General features: G+C 44.6%; 1 protein-coding gene across 1 annotated transcript; it reads right to left on the bottom strand.

Moving 5' to 3' along the window:
* Positions 1 to 8225: 8225 nt before the first annotated feature.
* On the bottom strand, positions 8226 to 11897 carry LOC120708493 (receptor kinase-like protein Xa21). Its single transcript, XM_039993782.1, has 3 exons — positions 11765 to 11897; positions 8903 to 11468; positions 8226 to 8751 (listed from the first exon to the last, which is right to left on the bottom strand). Exons 1-3 carry the CDS (start codon positions 11783 to 11785, stop codon positions 8375 to 8377), a joined length of 2964 nt encoding a protein of 987 aa, XP_039849716.1. The 5' UTR covers positions 11786 to 11897; the 3' UTR covers positions 8226 to 8374.
* Between the last annotated feature and the right edge of the window lie 6943 nt (positions 11898 to 18840).

The following is an 18840-nucleotide window of genomic DNA, read 5'->3' as shown; positions in this document are numbered from 1 at the left end:
CTTTATAAAAATCTCAACACTAGAAACTATCCCTAGCATCTGTTTTGAATATTCCATGCTTGCAATTGAAAATAATCATTTCTAAAAATAACAAAACCCTCACGTGCCTAATAAGGTTTGTCAGTTTAAGTTAAACCTAATAAACGACTGCCCCGGTGAATTATAACTAAATTTTTGTACAACTTCATTTGAGTTTGTTGGAGTATAAACTTGTAGTAAAGTGCTTGATGTCTCTTTTCCAACAAAAATAACTCACGCATATGCATCTCATATAGAATCGACTACTCTTGCCGACGGAACCTACGAGCTGGTGCCGGAGTCCAAGAGTGACAGTGTGAAGCTCAAGCTAATCTAACTGAAGCTGTTGAAGACTCAAACCAAAGTTCGGAAGAGCCCAAGGCTAGCTTTGCTCAAGAAGGCAAGCTCCGGAGCATAACTCTATATTTCACTATATATGCAATGTTCTTACTTTATGTACTTGTGCATTTACGTTTATATGAGTTATTTGAAACTCTAGTTGCATGATCTTAGGTACCTATGAGATGAACACTAGTATGTGTAGGCCGTTTGCTTGCCATGCTAATAGGATTCGGTAAAAGTCGAGTGATTGCCTGTCACTCGCGAAAAATAGAAGTTGATTGTTTACTTTATGTTGGAATTATAAGGTCGACGGGCGGGGTTGTTTTACGGATTCATGGAAATGCTTGAGGCCCTGTCGGGTATAGCAAAAATGGCTAAGGTCGAAGTGTGTGGTAGCATGTGGTTAAGATTTTGAATGTACTAACCACATGCCGAGAGTATGGTAATCGGTAAGCTTAAGTATCTGATGGAACCGGCCGTCGAACATACTCCCGACCGTCTGGTCTTTGTTCACGCACGGGTGCAGGGCACCCCAGGGCGGTGGGCTTGTTCTATGCCCGGGGATAAAGGGGAAGGGTTGCATGTGTGACTCTTGGAGTAACCACGTGACGTGTGTTTAGGTTTGCCTTACAAGGTTAAGAAATTCGATTCGAATCGTCTGTTTCTCGCGGCCATTGAGACTGCTTAACCCTTTTACCACATAGAGTAAGAAGAGGAACAATGATGATGATAATTAATAATGATGGATGCTTAATTTAGTTTATTTTCTACCATGTGTGATATTGGATAGCTGCTTACCTAAAATGGTTAATTAAACTAGAACTTGGAGCTAAAACTTGAAAGTAAGGACTTATTTAGATGCTTTTCGGCAAAATAAACTCTTCAAGCCAAAAGCCTTGCAAGTCTAGGAGTCGGCTAAGTATAGACCACTAGTCGGGTAAGCCTTGCTGAGTATTAGCATACTCAGCCTTACTTGTGGTTTTATTTTCAGGTAAAAGTTTTGAGGATATGATTGCTAGTTTAACTTGGCTATGTACTCTTCTTCCTGGTTGGTCCGTGGAATGGGATGCATCCCCGGCCAACGATGATCGTGCCGAGTGAAGTCATGTACGGACTTCATCATGATATCTTGTATCGTTGTTAGAGTTATCGCTTATTTTCGCTGCATGTGAACTCTGAAGAACTTATTTACTCCAAACTCTAAAGTACCTTGATTAAGTTATCGAACTCAGTTTGTAATAATTAAGTGTCAAACTCTGTGATGTAAAATTTGTGGAATGTTGTAAACTCTGGGCTCGCCTTCGTGTGGGTTTATGTATGCTTTGTTTCGATCGAAATCCCAGTGGTTGCATCGGGATATGGCCCGACAGACTGTCTGGTTATCCCATTTTAAGTGCATGTTAGCCTAGATTGCCCTCAAGGGATGGTTAGCGCACTTAAGCTGGATTAATCAAGGCGGTTTTGCCACAGATCGGCTCGGCTCAGCAGCACAGCAGCCACTCGGCCTGCCTGCGCGTCGTGCGCTCCCGCGTCCCAGGGCATAATCTGTGCCTAGGCTGGGATTCTTACCCCCGACTGGACCCCGCCAAGACCGCTGTTGGGCCGGGACCAGCCCGGCTCCTCCTGGCCGTCGGATCGAATCCGACAGCCGTCCATCGGTTTCGGCGAGGTAAAACCCCCGACGACCTGCTCCCCCTCAACCCTAGCTCTTTGACCTCCCCTTCCTTGTTTTCATCCCGGCGGTGGCCGGACATGGTGGCCCGGAGGAGGTGGTGCCATCGCAGGCCCCTCGCCGGCGCCCAGCTGCAATCTCGTGCGACGGGGCAGGGTCCCAGCGGACCAGCGACTTCCCGCGCGACGGCGGTGAAGCGCCGGCAAGCCGGCGCCTCTGAGTTTCTTCCTGCACGGCGGTGGGCGGCGGTGATGGGGCGCAAGTAGTTCCCACCGGCCCATCATATTCTAAGGTTAGGGTTTGCTCATTTTTTATCTTTCTCGATCTGAGGTTGAGTTGCTTCTCTTGTTCTTGCTTCTTTTTCTTCCGCCTTTGCACCACCTGCGCCCTTGCGTGCCCTCTCGCCGGCGCCGTGTATGACCGAGTCACGTGCGGCTCCGTCGGGGGGCCTCATCGGGGTGCTCTAGCCCGTGCACCGGCGGTGCGGCCGAAATGGTGAGGTCTTCTTAATTTGGGTTAGGGTTAGGGTTAGGGTTTTCTTCTTCTTTCAATCTGATTTGGAATAGAAATCTCTCTCTTTTCTTTCTTCCTTTTCTTTCTTTCTTCTCTTTCTTTTCTTTTTCTTCGCCGACCCAATCTATGCACTAGATCAGCCCTCTTATACCATTGTTGAAGTTGAAACGGATCTCTAGCAGTAGATCGAGTGGGTACTAACTTCATTAAGAGTGAATAAACAACATTGTTTACATCAGGAATACATGAACAGAGCGAGGGAGAGGGATAGGGAGAAGAGAATGCAACCGTCAGGCTTGGTGGTGGAGGCGTCCATGGTCGGTGATGAGGTGGCCGGCAAGTCGTATTAGGGGAAGCAGTGACGACGGTGGCGGGGTCGACGACGGCGCAGTGGAGCCTTCCTTTCACTTTAGCGCCCTCGAGGATCGAGCTAGGGTTTGCAATGAAACTGTGGCACTGTCAACTTTGGTTACTGTGCCCCGGTGTCCCCTTTCTTGCTTTTATTTGGCGCTGCGCGAAGGGGGACCCACTTGCCAGTGAACGGTAAAAACGCCCCCGATCAGGGCTCGTGGGTGGAGAAGAACTCAATCCTTTGACCGAGTCGGATATCATACTAAGGGTCTATTTGGGAGTACTCCAACTCTAAAAAAATAGCTTCACTCCACCAACTCTAGATTTTTTCAGCTCAACTCCGCGAACTAAGGAGTTGTTCTACCTGTTTGGCTAATTAGCTGACTCCAGCTCCAGGAAAAGGGAGGCTTTGGGAGGAATAGTCTCCTTTGCCCTTTTTTTTTCACGCTGCAGTAACAATATGCAGCTTTGTCTAGTGTTCCAAGCACCTACCAGTCCAAGTCCAACTGTCCAATCACTCTTGCTCAAGCGTGAAAATACACGTGAATCATGCATCGCTATGGAGTTGTTTTGCAATACACAGGGACATTTCATCAAGCGGTAAACATGCTTGCACAAGCGTGGTATCAGTAGCTCGAGCGACTCGGCGATGACCGTGGCGAGGCAGTAGGTGACGGACTGGATGGTGACCATGGGGCTGACGTCCACCGCGCTCGGCAGGATGCTGTCGTCCGCGGCTGTGGCGCCCATTCGGCAGCAGCCCATCTGGTGCGCCATGCAGCACAGGCTCCAGGCCTCGGCCTTCGACTGGGCCCGCACACCACGCCCACGCCGTCTAGGAACTCCTCCAACGCGGTGGCCTCCGTGGCGCCCTTGCACATGAACCGTTGTCCGTCGCTGCGGTGCGTGCCCACCTCCGCCTCGCCCACCTCGCGGAGGTTGGGAACAACCGAATTGGCGGCGGGAGCAGGCGGCTGGAAGGGCCGGCAACTTATTTTGCCTGCCAAACAGCCCGGCGGAGCAGCAGCACAGGGGCGACGGCGGCGGAGCAGATGGGATGGGGAGGAGAAGAGAGGAACGCATGGAAGAAGAAAGGGTGCGATGTTTTTTTTCAGAACGGTATGTTGTAAATAGTGACAGTGGAGGGTAATTTCTATTCAATTCCATGAGAAGGTATGAAACTAGAGTTTTTGGAGCACCGTAACCCTTGAGGAGCTCCATAAAAAATATGAAGTTGACCCTCCAACTTCAGGTTTTTTTCTGAAGTTTCCAGATCTGGAGTTACCAGAGCTAGATGTGTTTGGCAGGGATTTCGTGAAGCGGAGTAGGAAAGTTGAATTGGAGCTCTCCCAAGCACACCCTAACATAACTGAGTGAGGGAAGAAGATGATGGCGAGCTAGCGGCTGCGGCGGCGGTTTCGGCTCGGGAAGGACTCAAATGGATCGCTGAGGTAGCTGTAATGCTGGTGGTTCAGGGAATTGGGCGGGAAGGACTCGGCGACAATGAATTTTCCGGCGAAGAGGGCTCGGCCATGGGAGGGGAAAAAGGGTGAGAGGATGAGGACGACAGCCCTTGCCGGGTTTTAATTGAATCCTTCACCGCCTTCATGCCCACCACCTCCTCCCACCTTGCTTGCTGTTGTCCCGGCCTGTACCCCACGCGTGGCTCAGTTCAATTCTCCCGCCGGAGATCGACGCAAGGGCGGCGGGGAGATAAGAACGGCCGTGGTCTGAACCTGTACCTGTTTCTTCTTTACCATCTCTTGCATCCGAGTTTTGCAGCGCTCGGTTCTCCAGAATTCGCTACTAAATATTTAAATATGTGAACATCAAAGTTGTAAAGGATACTTCCCTCTACAGTTTTTATTACATGCACTTTGTTTGAATGTGGCTCTAACTTGCTCAAAAGGGGCTATGAACATTGCTGTATATCTCGGTTTCAGTCTGAATTCTTTCTGAACCCGAGCTTTATAGTTCATTTAACTCCAAAATTCACTACTAAGCATTGAAATATATAAAAAGAGAAATTTAGCCCCAACATTCCTTTACAATTTTTGTTTCATGAACATCCTCAGATTCAGCCCCTAACTTGTCAAACTGAATATGTCGGGTTCTGCCTGAAACTCAGGCCCGGAGCAGCTAACAGAGATCACGGCAGGGTTATAGAAAGGATAGAAGAGGTCAAAGAAGGAAGTTTAAACTTTTCAGTGCCAAAAAAGGAACTGCCATTTCTTTTAGGGCCATACAAGAAATTTACTCATTATTGATCGCAGCAGCGCTGCTTGCGACAACTACTCTTTCTTGGGCCGGCATCCAAGGCCCAGATTGTTTTCTTGGCAAGCGCGTGAAGCGAAGTGAGCAGGCAGGCATTTCTGTGATTCATTTTTATGTTCTCCATAATGGCTCTTCATCAGTGGCGGAGTGTAAATATATGTGTATATGTTAAGAGGGGTGCAATCAGCAACCGTTGTACATAAAGTACTCTAGAAGCAAAGGAAGTATGGTACTTCCTCCATCCTAAAAAAATGAAACTCTCGCTTCTCGCGGAGTCAAATAATTTCAAGTTTGACCAATGCAAATAAACTTAGTATAAAAATATATTACATAATTAATCTAATTATATTTATTTTACAACATAAATATTAATACTATTTTATATAAATTGGTTAAATTTAAAATTATTTGACTCCTCGAAAAACAAGAGTTTATTATCTTGTCGAAGGAAGAAGAAGAAAGGCTCAAGTTCATGAAGGGAAGACTACGAGCAAATTATGATTTTGATGATGAAGCATTGGTGAAGCTGGGATTTCATCATGACATCTATGAGCTATTGGAGAACATCGGTTGGAAGTTATTTTCTTCCAACCGCTGCAGTTTCAGAAACAGGCGCTTGACCGCGCAAGAGGAGTTCACAGGGGCATTCCAGTTCTGCTGAACCACCTCAAAAAAACCGGGAAGCTTCGTCCAAAAATTTTCAAAATGAAAACGCCGCTTGCTCGCGGACGCAACGCAACCTTCATCCCGAGGACCAACGGGCAGTGGTCAGAGACCACTAACACCGTGCTCTGCAAAACAGCATAAGGGAAAACGTCCTCCCAGTTCACACAACAGAAGGTGCGATCCAACCTGACCAACGTTGGAGAAGACCGTTCGTTCGACCAAGTGTATTTTCTTCTCAAAAGGGGGATTTCCTTTACTTCGACCTCGTCGAGAAACCGTCTGAACCTTCCCATCATTGCCCTATCGAGGTTGGTGTTGTTCTTGTCCTCAGCTTGATAAATAAGGTTAAAATCCCCAGCCACAATCCACAGTCCCGAGCAGAGGGCATGAACGTCCCTGAGTTCCTGCAAGAACGCCACCTTCTCAGAATTTGCCTGCGGCCCATAAACACCTGTAAACCACCAATTGCGACCTTCCTGCTTAGCAAACTGAACCGAAACTGAGAATGTTTCCACTCTGGAGGATAAAGTTTGGCAGACGTCACTTTTCCAAGCAATCAGAACTCCCCCCCCAGTGCCAATGGCTGGCAGATCAACAAATTTGTAGTAAACAGTACCGAACACTGACTGGAAGAGGTGCTGAGACAAAGCAGTGACCTTAGTTTCTTGAAGACACAATTGGTGCATTTACAGAACGGATAACATCTCTTACAGAATTGCTCCGATCAACTTGGTTAAGACCATGCGCATTCCAAACCAGAATAGAGGAAAGATTCATCGGAAAAAGGGGAGAGAGCGACCAGAGGGTCAGAACCCAAACCACGTGCCGGTGCCACGCACCTGCAAATCCTCATCGGGCATCTAGCCGAGGATAGCAGTCAAGGCAGCCATGTGGCTGTCAGAGAGCGTCTGCCCAAACGTCTTGAAGTGAGCCTCGGTTTTGAAGCTACGGAGAAGATTGATCCTAAAACTCAAACAATAACTTAAGCAAGTTAAAAATACCTTGGATATGATATTAATTATGTGAGTACTATGGACAGATTTGGTTGATGCAGGTATGCAGCTGATATTTATTTTCAATTGGTTGATGCAGTTTGCTAAGGAATTGTCCCGACAAAGTTGTTCCCACGGAGGTATAACTTTTCTAGCTTTGTCAGATTGCCAATCCATTCTTCAATTGTGCCGCTAAAGCTGTTGCCATCTAGACGGAGAGTAACTAAGTTCTGAAATTTTCCTATGCATGGGGGGACAACTCCTGATAGCTTGTTTCCACTCATTGCTAGATACGTAAGGTTGGTGGGTAGGTTACCTATCGAATTTGGTATGACTCCCTCTAGCTGATTGTTGGATACTGAAATACCCATTAGACTAGTACAATTTGCGAGCGCATGGAAGAATTCCCAGCCTTCACCATCGTCTCTCGCTTCAAGCTTATTTAATTCAAGGTTCAGATAATACAGCACTCCGATCCTTCCAAAAGAGCTTGGGATTTGGCCACTGAAACCATTAGATGATAGATCTATTCTTCCTAGACCTGAAGCATTACCAATGGAAGCTGGAATTTGACCCTGGAAAGTGTTGATTCCCAAGAACAGATTTTGGAGATTAGGGAAGGCATCACCAATGTTAGATGGCAATGTGCCCTCCAGCATATTGGCAGACAAGGATAAATCCAGGAGAGAAGATATATTAGAGACAGTCTGTGGGATTTCACCTGATAGACTATTTTCATTTAGGTAAAAGTACTTCATGTTCCGTAGCTGCCAAAGCTTGTCGGGAATTTACCCATTATTGATCGCAGCAGCGCTGCTTGCGACAACTACACTTTCTTGGGCCGGCATCCAAGGCCCAGATTGTTTTCTTGGCAAGCGCGTGAAGCGAAGTGAGCAGGCAGGCATTTCTGTGATTCATTTTTATGTTCTCCATAATGGCTCTTCATCAGTGGCGGAATGTAAATATATGTGTATATGTTAAGAGGGGTGCAATCAGCAACCGTTGTACATAAAGTACTCTAGAAGCAAAGGAAATATGGTACTTCCTCCATCCTAAAAAAATGAAACTCTCGCTTCTCGTGGAGTCAAATAATTTCAAGTTTGACCAATGCAAATAAACTTAGTATAAAAATATATTACATAATTAATCTAATTATATTTATTTTACAACATAAATATTAATACCATTTTATATAAATTGGTTAAATTTAAAATTATTTGACTCCTCGAAAAACAAGAGTTATATTTTTTGAACAGAGGGAGTATTTGAGTGAGAAATATGAGCAGATCAGAAAGTTTTTTTTGGTCAGAAGGAGGGACCAGCATCTAGTTAGGCCTCCATGAGGTTCCGCCAGTGGCTTTCATGCTTGTAGTTCGTAGAAGCAAAGCCAGGGTTACTTCATTCGGAATAAATTTGTAACCGAGCATTCTTCAGATGTACAGTATATTTATATCACTGGTCGCGTTAAACACATTCATACAAAACACAGATTTAATTGTAGTAGTATAATGAAAACGCTAATTCACTATACTGAGCACCCTTTCCCTTACTCCTTATAGTTCCATCCACGATATGACGTCTGGATTTCATGTATTTTGCTGGCTACCTGCTTCATATCGGACCGTTCAGATGGTAATGAACGCGTGCAAGAAAGTGCTACTTGCAGAATAGCCAACAAGCACCGGTAGACCTCATTTTCTGGTACTTTCTTTTCTTGGGAAAGTTTTTTGCATTCTTCCACGATATGGGCATCAACAACGTGAAATATCTGGTCCGGAAAGCTGTTCTCCACGAAGCTGATGATGTCTAGCCCGTCCGTGAACGTAGGATCTGTCGGCCTTTTTCCTGTGAAAATCTCCAACAACACTATGCCGAAACTATAAACATCCCCGGACGTTGAAGCTTGGCCACCTCCCCCGTACTCTAAATAAATAGGGAAAATATACAAAAAGTACAGTCTATGAGTAAGTCCCCTAGAAAATTCAATCGTGTAATACCTGAAAAAAATGTTGCTATAGAAAAACTGTGCACGCTTGCGCGCGCGTGTTAGTGTGTGAGGGAGTAGCCGGTATACCTGGAGGAATATATCCAATTGTCCCCTTCAGGCCAATCGAACTTGTCGAAGCTGCCCGTGTTGACTGAGGATCAACGTAGAGACGTGCAATGCCGAAATCTCCCAAGAGAGCATTCATATCATCATCTAGAAGGATATTGCTCGGCTTCAAGTCACAATGGACAGTGGGCCTTCCGCAGTCGTGGTGTAAATAATCCAATGCATCTGCCACGTTGACAACTATGCTTATTGTTTGAGTTAGGCTTAGACGTTTAGTACCTCCCTTGTCCCCTTTGTCGTGCAGCCATGAATCCAGGTTCCCATTAGGCATCAGCTCATAAATTAAAGCCTTGAAAACATTGCCCGAGTTATCTACGGTTGAACAGGCAGTTAAGATGGGGAGAAGATTCCGATGCTGAATGCTTCTCAGTGCTTCACACTCTGACAGGAAGCTTCTCTCCGCTCCTGGCATCTGAAGGTCGAAAACCTTCACAGCCACCTCTGCTTTGCTTTCCTTCAATTTGCCTCTGTACACGGAACCGTAGCTTCCTTTCCCAATGAGATTGACTTCCGAGAAGTCCTTTGTGGCTTGTGCGAGGTCCTGGAACGTAACTTTCTCAAAATGCTCACCAAAGGAAAGCTGCGATAGATGTGCTCTTCTTGAAATCCTCTTGTCAACGAGTAGAAAATAGACAAGTAACAGGAGTGACAGGAACCCAAATATTGGGATCAGTATTTTGATCAAATAGTTTACTGTCCTTGCTCTTGTAGATCTAACATGGCATGGAGGCTTATGCAAATCCGTGGCTCCACCACACAGTCTCGGATTGCCATCGAGTGAAACAATTGTAGCATTACCAAATACACCATATGTTGGTATTTGTCCTTGTAAATTGTTGTAAGATAGGTCCAGTTTAGTTAGAAGGTCTAAATCACTTAAGAAGCCTGGCATGGGGCCCGACAAATCGTTATGGGAAAGATTAAGTATGCTCAAGCTCTTTAGATTGCCGAAGCTTTTCGGAATGTTTCCTGTAAGAAAATTTTGATCCATTCGAATGGTCTCTATTTGTGCAAATTTGCCCAAAGTTTCAGGAATTTCCCCACTAAGCTTGTTCGATGAAAGATCTAGTTTGGTGAGTGGTATAAGATTACCCAACTCAACAGGTATGCTCCCTTCGAAATTGTTATAGCTAAGGTTCAATGTTGACATACGTTGAAGGTTCCCCAAGCCAGGAGGTATGAAACCGTTGAAGTTATTTTCTGCAAGAGAGAAGGATGACAGCTGCGTAACTTTGCTAATGGAAGGTGGAATTGTCCCGATAAAGTTATTCCCATGGAGGCCTAAAGTTTGTAGCTTTGTCAGTTTGCCAATCCATTCTTCAATTGTACCGGTAAGGCTGTTGCCATCTAGTAAGAGAGTAACTAAGTTCTGAAATTTTCCTATGCTTGGGGGGACAACTCCTGATAGCTTGTTTCCACTCATTGCTAGATACGTAAGGTCGGTGGGTAGGTTACCTATCGAATTTGGTATGACTCCCTCTAGTTGATTGTTGGATACTGAAATACCCATTAGACTAGTACAATTTGCGAGCGCATGGAAGAAATCCCAGCCTTCACCATCGTCTCTCGCTTCAAGCTTATTTAATTCAAGGTTCAGATGATACAGCGCTCCGATCCTTCCAAAAGAGCTTGGGATTTGGCCACTGAAACCATTAGATGATAGATCTATTCTTCCTAGACCTGAAGCATTACCAATGGAAGCTGGAATTTGACCCTGGAAAGTGTTGATTGCCAAGAACAGATTTTGGAGCTTAGGGAAGGCATCACCAATGTTAGATGGCAATGTGCCCTCCAGCATATTGGCAGACAAGGATAAATCCAGGAGAGAAGATATATTAGAGACAGTCTGTGGGATTTCACCTGATAAACTATTTTCATTTAGGTAAAAGGACACCATGTTCCGTAGCTGCCAAAGCTTGTCGGGAATTGGCCCGTTCAATTGATTTTCTCCAAGGTCAAGTGATTTTAAAGTGCTAATGTTTCCTATCGCAGGCGGGATAAGACCAACGAGATTATTTCTGTGAATCTGCAAGGAGATTAATTTTGAAAGAAAGCCTATGCTAGTGGGAATCGCACCCGTAAGGTTGTTGTAAGATAGGAATAAATAGTTCAAATTGGAACAGTTTGTAAGTGAATCGGGTATGATTCCATGCAAAAGGTTGTGGGATAGAACAAGCATGTTAAGAAAGGTTAAGTTTCCAAGAGACGGGGAGATTTGGCCAACCAAGTTTTGCCTGGTGAGATTGAGCACCGTGACACGCCATGGTCGAGTTAAGGTGCAGTTCACTCCATTCCAATGACAGAAGTGGGTGCTTGTATTCCAGTTGCGCAAGGCATCATATGGATCGCTGGTGATACCATGCTTGAAGTCAAGCAGGGCGCGAAGATCTTCTCTGTTCTCATGAACTATCGAGCTATGGACGTTGCCAAGTCCATAACACAGCAGGAGAAATGGCACTACTATAATCACGGCGAGTTTCGCTTTTGCCGGTTGCTTGAAGTAATGCACGAGGCACTTAACTGTCACCTGAAAAAAAAAGAGCATAAACTTGGCGCCGTATTACTTTGAGGAACTACGTTGCGTTGATGGTGTATTCATGGCTTAACAGCAAGCTTACAATCCTATAGAATTCTAAGACACCAACAATATGTGTGCTATCTTCTAAGACACCAGACATATTATGTCAATTTTATTTTTATTATCACAAAAGCAAAGGCCGACACCCTCCCTCTATAACCATGACAAGTTATATCAAGAAAAAAAAAGCTGAAAAGGGTAATTAAGTAGGAGCAAAAATAAGGGAGGGAGGGAGAGTAGGGTACCTCTGCCCAGCCGGCAGCCATGTTCTGCTTCGTTTTGCTTAGCAGATGGCAGTGAGTGTTTGAAGTGTGAACTTTGAGTTGGATGCTCAGCTAGCTGAGGCCCCCAGGGGTTTAAAAACAGTTTTTCAGCAGCACTCCATCCACGTATTGTGATGCCCTATCTTAGCTTGACCGCCGATGAAGCAGAGACTCTGAGTCCGTCAAACTCACCAGTTACTGCCACTTGCTCAACTTCACGGTGCCGCCGTCGTTGTTTGAGCGAGACCAGATTGTTGTGGCGTGTCCAATCTGGAATCCCAGAGTACTTTTCAGCAGGAAACGGACAGAGATATTCCGGGTTGATGTGGGACCTGTCTCGTGCGGTTTCGATGCAGGCAAAATATAGCGTGGATTGGTCTACCGGTGCTGGATTTTCGCTTCCAAAACCGATTTGGTTCTTTGTGATGATCAGTGCTTCCAGAATGTATTGTGTGGGCATGATTCGTTGATGGCTTATCTTTGACGAGGTAGCGGGTCAAGTCAACTTGGATGTATCCTATCTTGACAAGAGCAATCTAGTACAATGCCGTGCTTCGTAGGTCTTTCTTTTTTGTCCAAATGTTGAATATCGTTTGAATTGGAGAAATATCTAATGAAACAATTATTTTCTGAAAAAAAAGAGTTTTCTTACAATGATTGAAAAGTATCAATGGGTACTTTCAGGTACTTTTGCATTAAATTTTTTTGGCCGTTAATCTATGGAAGGTAAACAATAATTAAATTAGTATTCGGTTCCACTTTTTGCTATTTGATCTCACATTTTTGTACCACCAGATACTTTAATCTAGATACTTTCAGGTACTTCCTACCTTGACCATAACGATTTTGTCATATGGACAGCTCTTATTTTTTCAATCATTATAAAATTCTCAAAAGAAAATATGTGCAATTCACTTTTTATGGTTCATTTACAGATGAAATAAATTGAAGTATCCTGCAAAGAGTCGTAGATACTATCTTCGTGTTGTTTTTCCATATCTGAAATTTCAAGTTCAAACTCTGCTAAATCACCATCAGTGAGGTGGTTGGCGTTGCAAGTGCTTGAAAATTAGTCAGTACCTTCATCAACACAGAATTCTGCATGCGTTGCCGTGATTGTACCATGTATAGTGACCTCATCTTCAGCATCAAACCCAGTAAACTGATAATCTTCGCTGTGCTCGTAAGCCCGCAAAGCTCTAGTCGCGGGTGTCCGGCTGTGGCTTGGGATCGAGATCGAACAGCACTGCCGTCTGGCGTCTTGTGCTCAAGAATGGCTGAAACGGACACCAAATGCTTCACTGATAATGGTGGTACCGTGCAAGGTTAGCGGCGGTCTGCTAGGGGAGGCAGGGAGCTCGGAATCAGTGGAATAAGACAGAGATAGATCTGCTTTTGGGTGTTACTGAGAAATAAACCACCAGAGATAGATCTTCCCTGTTTGAGGATGCGAACTTCTATCTGAAACATTTAGATCATGCTTTTTCATGTCTTAAGGAAATACAACCTCATATTCCCTTTATTCTACTCAAGGCCTAATTGCTGTCAAGCTTTTCTTGGCAAATGTAGAGGATAACTGACAAGAAGTTTATGCAGACGTGAAGGAAAAACTCGAGTCCAAATAACTGTCAAAATGTCAGGTGGCTGCATTCTCTCTCCCCTTTTTTTAGTGTGTGCGTGTGGCTGGACATGGTACAGTAGTAGCACCATCCAAATATCCAGTTGGACCAAAAACCCTCATCTTCTTACAATATGAAACGAAACATGCACCAAAACGTGGCCGGGCAGCATGGCCACGTGGTCGGCTTTTCCAGTTTTCCAGGCCATGGTATAGGCTGGGCGGACAGCCCAGATCACACGAATTTCGGTTATTTTGCAAAAAATAATTCTTAACCTTTAGTGAAAAAATCACCTCGCAGTCTGGTCTCCTCTCTTAGACTTTTTTTTGCAAAAAATCCTCTCTTTTTGGCGAAATCAACCAGCACTCCGGCCTTCTCTCTTAGATATTTTTACGAAAAAAACCCATAATGTTTATCAAAACAGTCCCGCGACATATGGCTAATGATATTACCTGCAAGATAAGAAGCTAGTAAAAATACTAGCCACTGAACCATTATGTGATTATATATTGTGGATTATCCACTGTCGCACCTTCCATTGACAGACAGAAACAATAAGGAACGAATTATACAAGATGCTGTAATAATAAAAGAGGAGACAGAGAACCTCTGCTTAGGTCATCATGGAGCGAACAGCACGGCATGTTTGATCTCCTTTTGTTTTCGTATAAATCTTGATTAGATTAGGTCTCAGGCTCCCAGGAGTCAGGATGCCACCAGAAGGTTAAAACTTAAAAAGCATTTCTACAGGAACGCTGCACCCACACGTCTCATTCCTTACAACGACGACCCGATGTGCCACGATGCAGACCTCAACGTAGCTTGACCGCTTATACAGGCCAGTATCCTGTCCTCTTCCCGCGGTAGCTTTCTGAGCTAGCTGGAGTAGAATATTACGTTTGTAAAATTCAAAAGTGAAAAATGTTAGTCTGCGAAAATTCAACCTGTCAGTGTCCATCAGCGGCTTGTTTCGCAGGTCCGCATGACCATCGCTGCCGCCGTCTCGGCTTCTTGATTTCCTTTTCCTCTCGTGCGAATGGGCCGGTACTTGGGCTGATCCCTGTCCTCATGTGCCGCTCGGCCCGGTCTAGCATAGTCATCGGGCCCGGCCAACCGAGCGTACTCTCCGGCCTAACTCGACGAACGGCCTAGTCAGGGAAATCGCGCCGATTCCTAATCCGGCTAGAACTCTGCCGCTGCAAGCATGCAGGAACGGCGGGCGGCGGCGCGCGAGATCTGAGGGGGGAGGGTGGCGGCGCAGAGGGCACGGACCAGCGCGCAGCCGACCGGCAGCCTCTTGAATGGTATGCGAAGGATCTCATTTGCCCTTACACTACAAAGTCAAATTTGTAGGTGATAGGTGTAGTTTGGGATTTGGGTGAAAGGGATTCGAGATGCTTTCCAGCTTTATTAGTTTATTACACACTTGCAGACTTGCAGTTGGATGAGGGCATTAGGGAGGTCGCCCCATGTAATCTGAGATGTGATGTGCATTATGTGTTGAGTTTCATACCAAGTTGTCTAAGAATAATACACCTGATACTAGCAGTCATTTACCCATCAAAGCGATCTGAGATACTTTATGGAACCTTTCATTCTTTATCAAATCCCAGTTTCTAAATGTTCAAAACACAAATTCAGTATGATCTGGTAGTACATACTCTTGTCTTTCCACCACGTATGGCTTTCTAGCAGGGTAGTTCATCAATTTCAGCATGCTACTCATATGCCCAATTTGCCATCTTTATGCTGATTGCATTCAAAGACAACACAAGCTATACACAAGATCTAGTGAACCATGGCTTCCTTTCACTTTATCGCTGCAACATATGACTTTCTGATCGCATGCAAGTTAATGGATACTTATCTCATGTTCATTATTTCCCTTGGGAATGGACGCGTGCAAGCAAGAGCAACTCGCACGAGACAGCACGCATCGATAGATCTCGCTTTCTGTTACCGCCAGTGCTTTCATAAAGCCCTCACATTCTTCTTGGAGATGAACGTCAATGATATGCAACATCTGATCTGGAAAATTTCTCTCCACAAAGTTGATAATGTTGCACCCTCCCTCAAACATAAAATCAGTTGGTCTTTTCCCTATAATCATCTCCAGGAGTAGTATTGCAAAACTGTAGACATCCCCAAATTAAAGGTTGATGCATGAACAGTTTGAGCATACTCCAAAAATATAGACGGGGAAAAATTATTGATTGCATAACAGATTGCTTTATACAAATACAGGAGATCGTAACATTCTTGATTAATACCTGGAGCCATGTACCCTATAGTCCTGTCACAGCAAGTGAATCTTTGCAACCTGAATGTCCAGCTGCTATTGATCTGGAATGAACAACGAGATTTGCAATGCCGAAGTCTCCCAAATGAGTATTCATGTCATCATCAAGAAGTGTATTCCTGTGATGTACTTTGCATTTGTAGCGTTTCGTGTTCCGAAGAACTAGGCACTGGCCAACGTATTTGATGAAAGATGTGGACAATTGAGCTATTTAAGTTTGGTAGAAACTGGAGTTATGCCACCCTGTAGATTTCTGTCGCTAAGGTATAACAATGTGAGTTGCTGAAGGTTTCCAAAGTGCTGTGATATGGGCCCGTGAAGATTGTTATAGCTAAGGTCCAACCATATGAAATGTGAAAGATTTCACAAGCTGACTGGTATGGGACCCTCAAATTTGTTATCATTTAGGTAGAGGGGTGTCAACTTAGTCAAAGTGCTAATAGAGGATGGAATGGAACCTTCAAACTTGTTGTTTTGTAACCTAAGCTCTATGAGATTAGGGAAAACTTCTCCTATATTAGATGGCAATACCTTGCCTAGCATATTGAACTCTAGACTTAGATACTGTAGAGAAGAAAGACGAAGGAAGGCTTGTGAGATTTCACCGGAAAGCCTATTGTCTCCAAGGAATAAGGTTGTTAACTTTAATTGGCCAAACTCACCAGGAATGCTTCCATTGAGTTGATTTGACTTCAAATTGAGATATACTAGATTGGATAGTAGGCCTAATTTTGGAGGAATTGAACCCACTAACAAGTTTGAAGATAAATCTATGCTGGTCAAGTTGGAGCAGTTTGCAATTTCATCAGGAATGATTCCAGACAAATTGTTGTTGTTCAGGAAAAGGTACTACAGTTGTTGGAGGCGACCAAGAAGAGGCAAGGGACCCACTATGTTGTTCTGTGATAGGTCAAGTTGCCAAAAGAAGGGTTTTTTTTTTGAGGGCATTGCCAAAGGAAGGTTAGGTTGCCTAGGGAGGAGCTGATTCGGCCTGTCAAACTTTGGCTGGTGAGGTTTAGCTGCCATACGCGCCATGGTTGCTCCAAGGTGCACTGGACACCATTCCAGTGACAGAAGTGGGACCTCGTGGTCCAATTGCTCAAGGCTCCGTGTGGATCGCTGGTGATGCCCTGCTTGAAGTCGAGCAGTGAGCGGAGATCCTGGCTGCTCTCGTGCACTGCCGAGCAATGGATGCTGGCAACTCCATAACACAGCAGCAGCAACGGCAACACAATGTGCATGCCGAGTTTCGCAGGCTGCTTGGGTGACACACTTGTCATCTGCAAGATGTATATATAGCATAGTAACTGATAGCGCCTTCGCTTCATGCCCACCAACAAGGAAACGACATGCATGGCAAAGTTACAGCCATGAGGGAGGCTAAAAGAAACGTTTAGCTGGAGTGCTAATCAGAAGGGACGAGGGCATAAGCATAGGAATCAGGAGGGGGCGTACCCGTTTCAGCCGGAGGACAACGCTTTAGCCTTTGATCTGTTTGGTTTGGACGCTTTGCTTTTGCCGGGTGGCGGCGAGAGAATTGTGAACTTTTAGTTGGGTTGGATTTGGATGCTCAACTTGTCATGGCAGCAGGCCTGTTACGGGTTATAAGAACAGATTTTACAGCATCCTCATATCCACACACATGTACTTCATCTCATCATCTGCTACAGTCTTTACGCCTTAGATTTGCTTGACTGCCTGTTGACACTGTTTTTTGACACGTGTCAAAGGAGGTAATTTTTGTGAAGGGAAGGTGGCCAATTTAAAAGAAACCAAAAGGTACACAGGGTTGGAATCGGCCGATGGAGTCCGTCCAATGGACCAGGAGAATATGCTGATTTGTCCATTTTGGTGCTCGGCTGATGACGAGTTGCCGATGAGGTCAAGGAAGGAGAAGAGGACCCAGACTCTACGAGAATCTTCACGATTCGGTTGTAATATTTAAAGTAGTTTATCTTTAGTAAGTCTTTTCTTTAGAGTCAAGTAATGTTTGCCGTAATCGGCTAGGACTTGATAGCGCTAGGCTATATATATCAGTTGTAAGGGATCGGAGAAACTTGATACACATCCAATACAACAACACTTTACAATTCATTTGCACTTTTTCGACGACCTCGCCTTTTCTTTTCTTTTTCGACGAGTTCTTTTAAGTTGATCAAGGACGCCTCACATTCGAGCGACTTGATCTGCTAGTAAGTTTTCATTTTACCGAGTATATTTAAGGTTTAGCTACCGGGCGCATCGCTGTGGCTTCGTTCAAATCTATTCAAAAGTTATCGAGTTTATCTAGGCTTTGACTTCCGGGCGTATCGCTGTCGTCTCGTCTAGATTTATTCACAATTTATTGATATCGGCTAGATTTGTAGGTTTTCCTATGCTTTTTGGCCATTATCAGATCTATCTGCTAAAAACATATTAGATCGGCTTTAGATTTTGCAGTAACACTTTTATTATCTCAAGAGCCGGTTTAGATTTGTTTTTAGTTTACATCATCTAAGTTACACATTCGTAGGTTAGATTTTGTTATACACGCGCGATCGGCTACTTCAAGCCGGTTTTGTCGTTTAGTGCGTCGTCTAATCCTGCCGACGCGCTTGTTTATTACACGCTCGCATTTAATATCTTTTTGTCGTTTACTGTATCGGCAGAGCTTGCCGATACGCCTGTGTGAGAGATATTCGGAATCCCAGCCGATACGCTCTCGAATTCGACTTTGTTTTCTCCCTTGTCAATTTCAGGTCAAATTGACTGGCACACTTGGTCTACTTTCCGTGTTTGGCGAACACTTACCCTCGGATTCCAGTGTATTGATTTTTACGTCAACACATCTTTTGGCACGCCCGGTGGGACCGAAAGCTTCAACATCGTGGACATATAAACATACATAAATCTGTGGTCAGTGAAGAAAATCATATTCCTGTTCCTGAAGACAAACTCAAAGAAGAACAAAAGAAGGAATATGAAGAGCTGGTGGAGAAGTTTAAACGTGAATGCCTCAAGTCGTACATCGTCACCAGATCTGGCGATGTGATCAAGAAGTTTGATCTTCCATTTTTCCAACCATTGACAGAGGTTCAATGTGAAAACAAGATGATGGACGCAGTTGGCCAAGCTGTAGCACAGGCTTTCATCAAGAGTGC

This window comes from Panicum virgatum, chromosome 1K (assembly GCF_016808335.1).
Source record: "Panicum virgatum strain AP13 chromosome 1K, P.virgatum_v5, whole genome shotgun sequence".
NCBI lineage: Eukaryota > Viridiplantae > Streptophyta > Magnoliopsida > Poales > Poaceae > Panicum > Panicum virgatum.
The sequence above is the reverse complement of the archived record's forward strand: the minus strand, read 5'-3'. Positions and strand labels throughout refer to the sequence as shown.

Excerpts from the sequence above, each read along its gene's own strand:
- LOC120708493 (XM_039993782.1), bottom strand. The coding sequence starts at position 11,785 with ATGGCTGCCGGCTGGGCAGAG. Across the intron at positions 11,469-11,764 it reads TGGCTGCCGGCTGGGCAGAG|GTGACAGTTAAGTGCCTCGT; the intron begins GTACCCTACTCT and ends TTTTTTTTTCAG. Across the intron at positions 8,752-8,902 it reads AATTGGATATATTCCTCCAG|AGTACGGGGGAGGTGGCCAA; the intron begins GTATACCGGCTA and ends CTATTTATTTAG.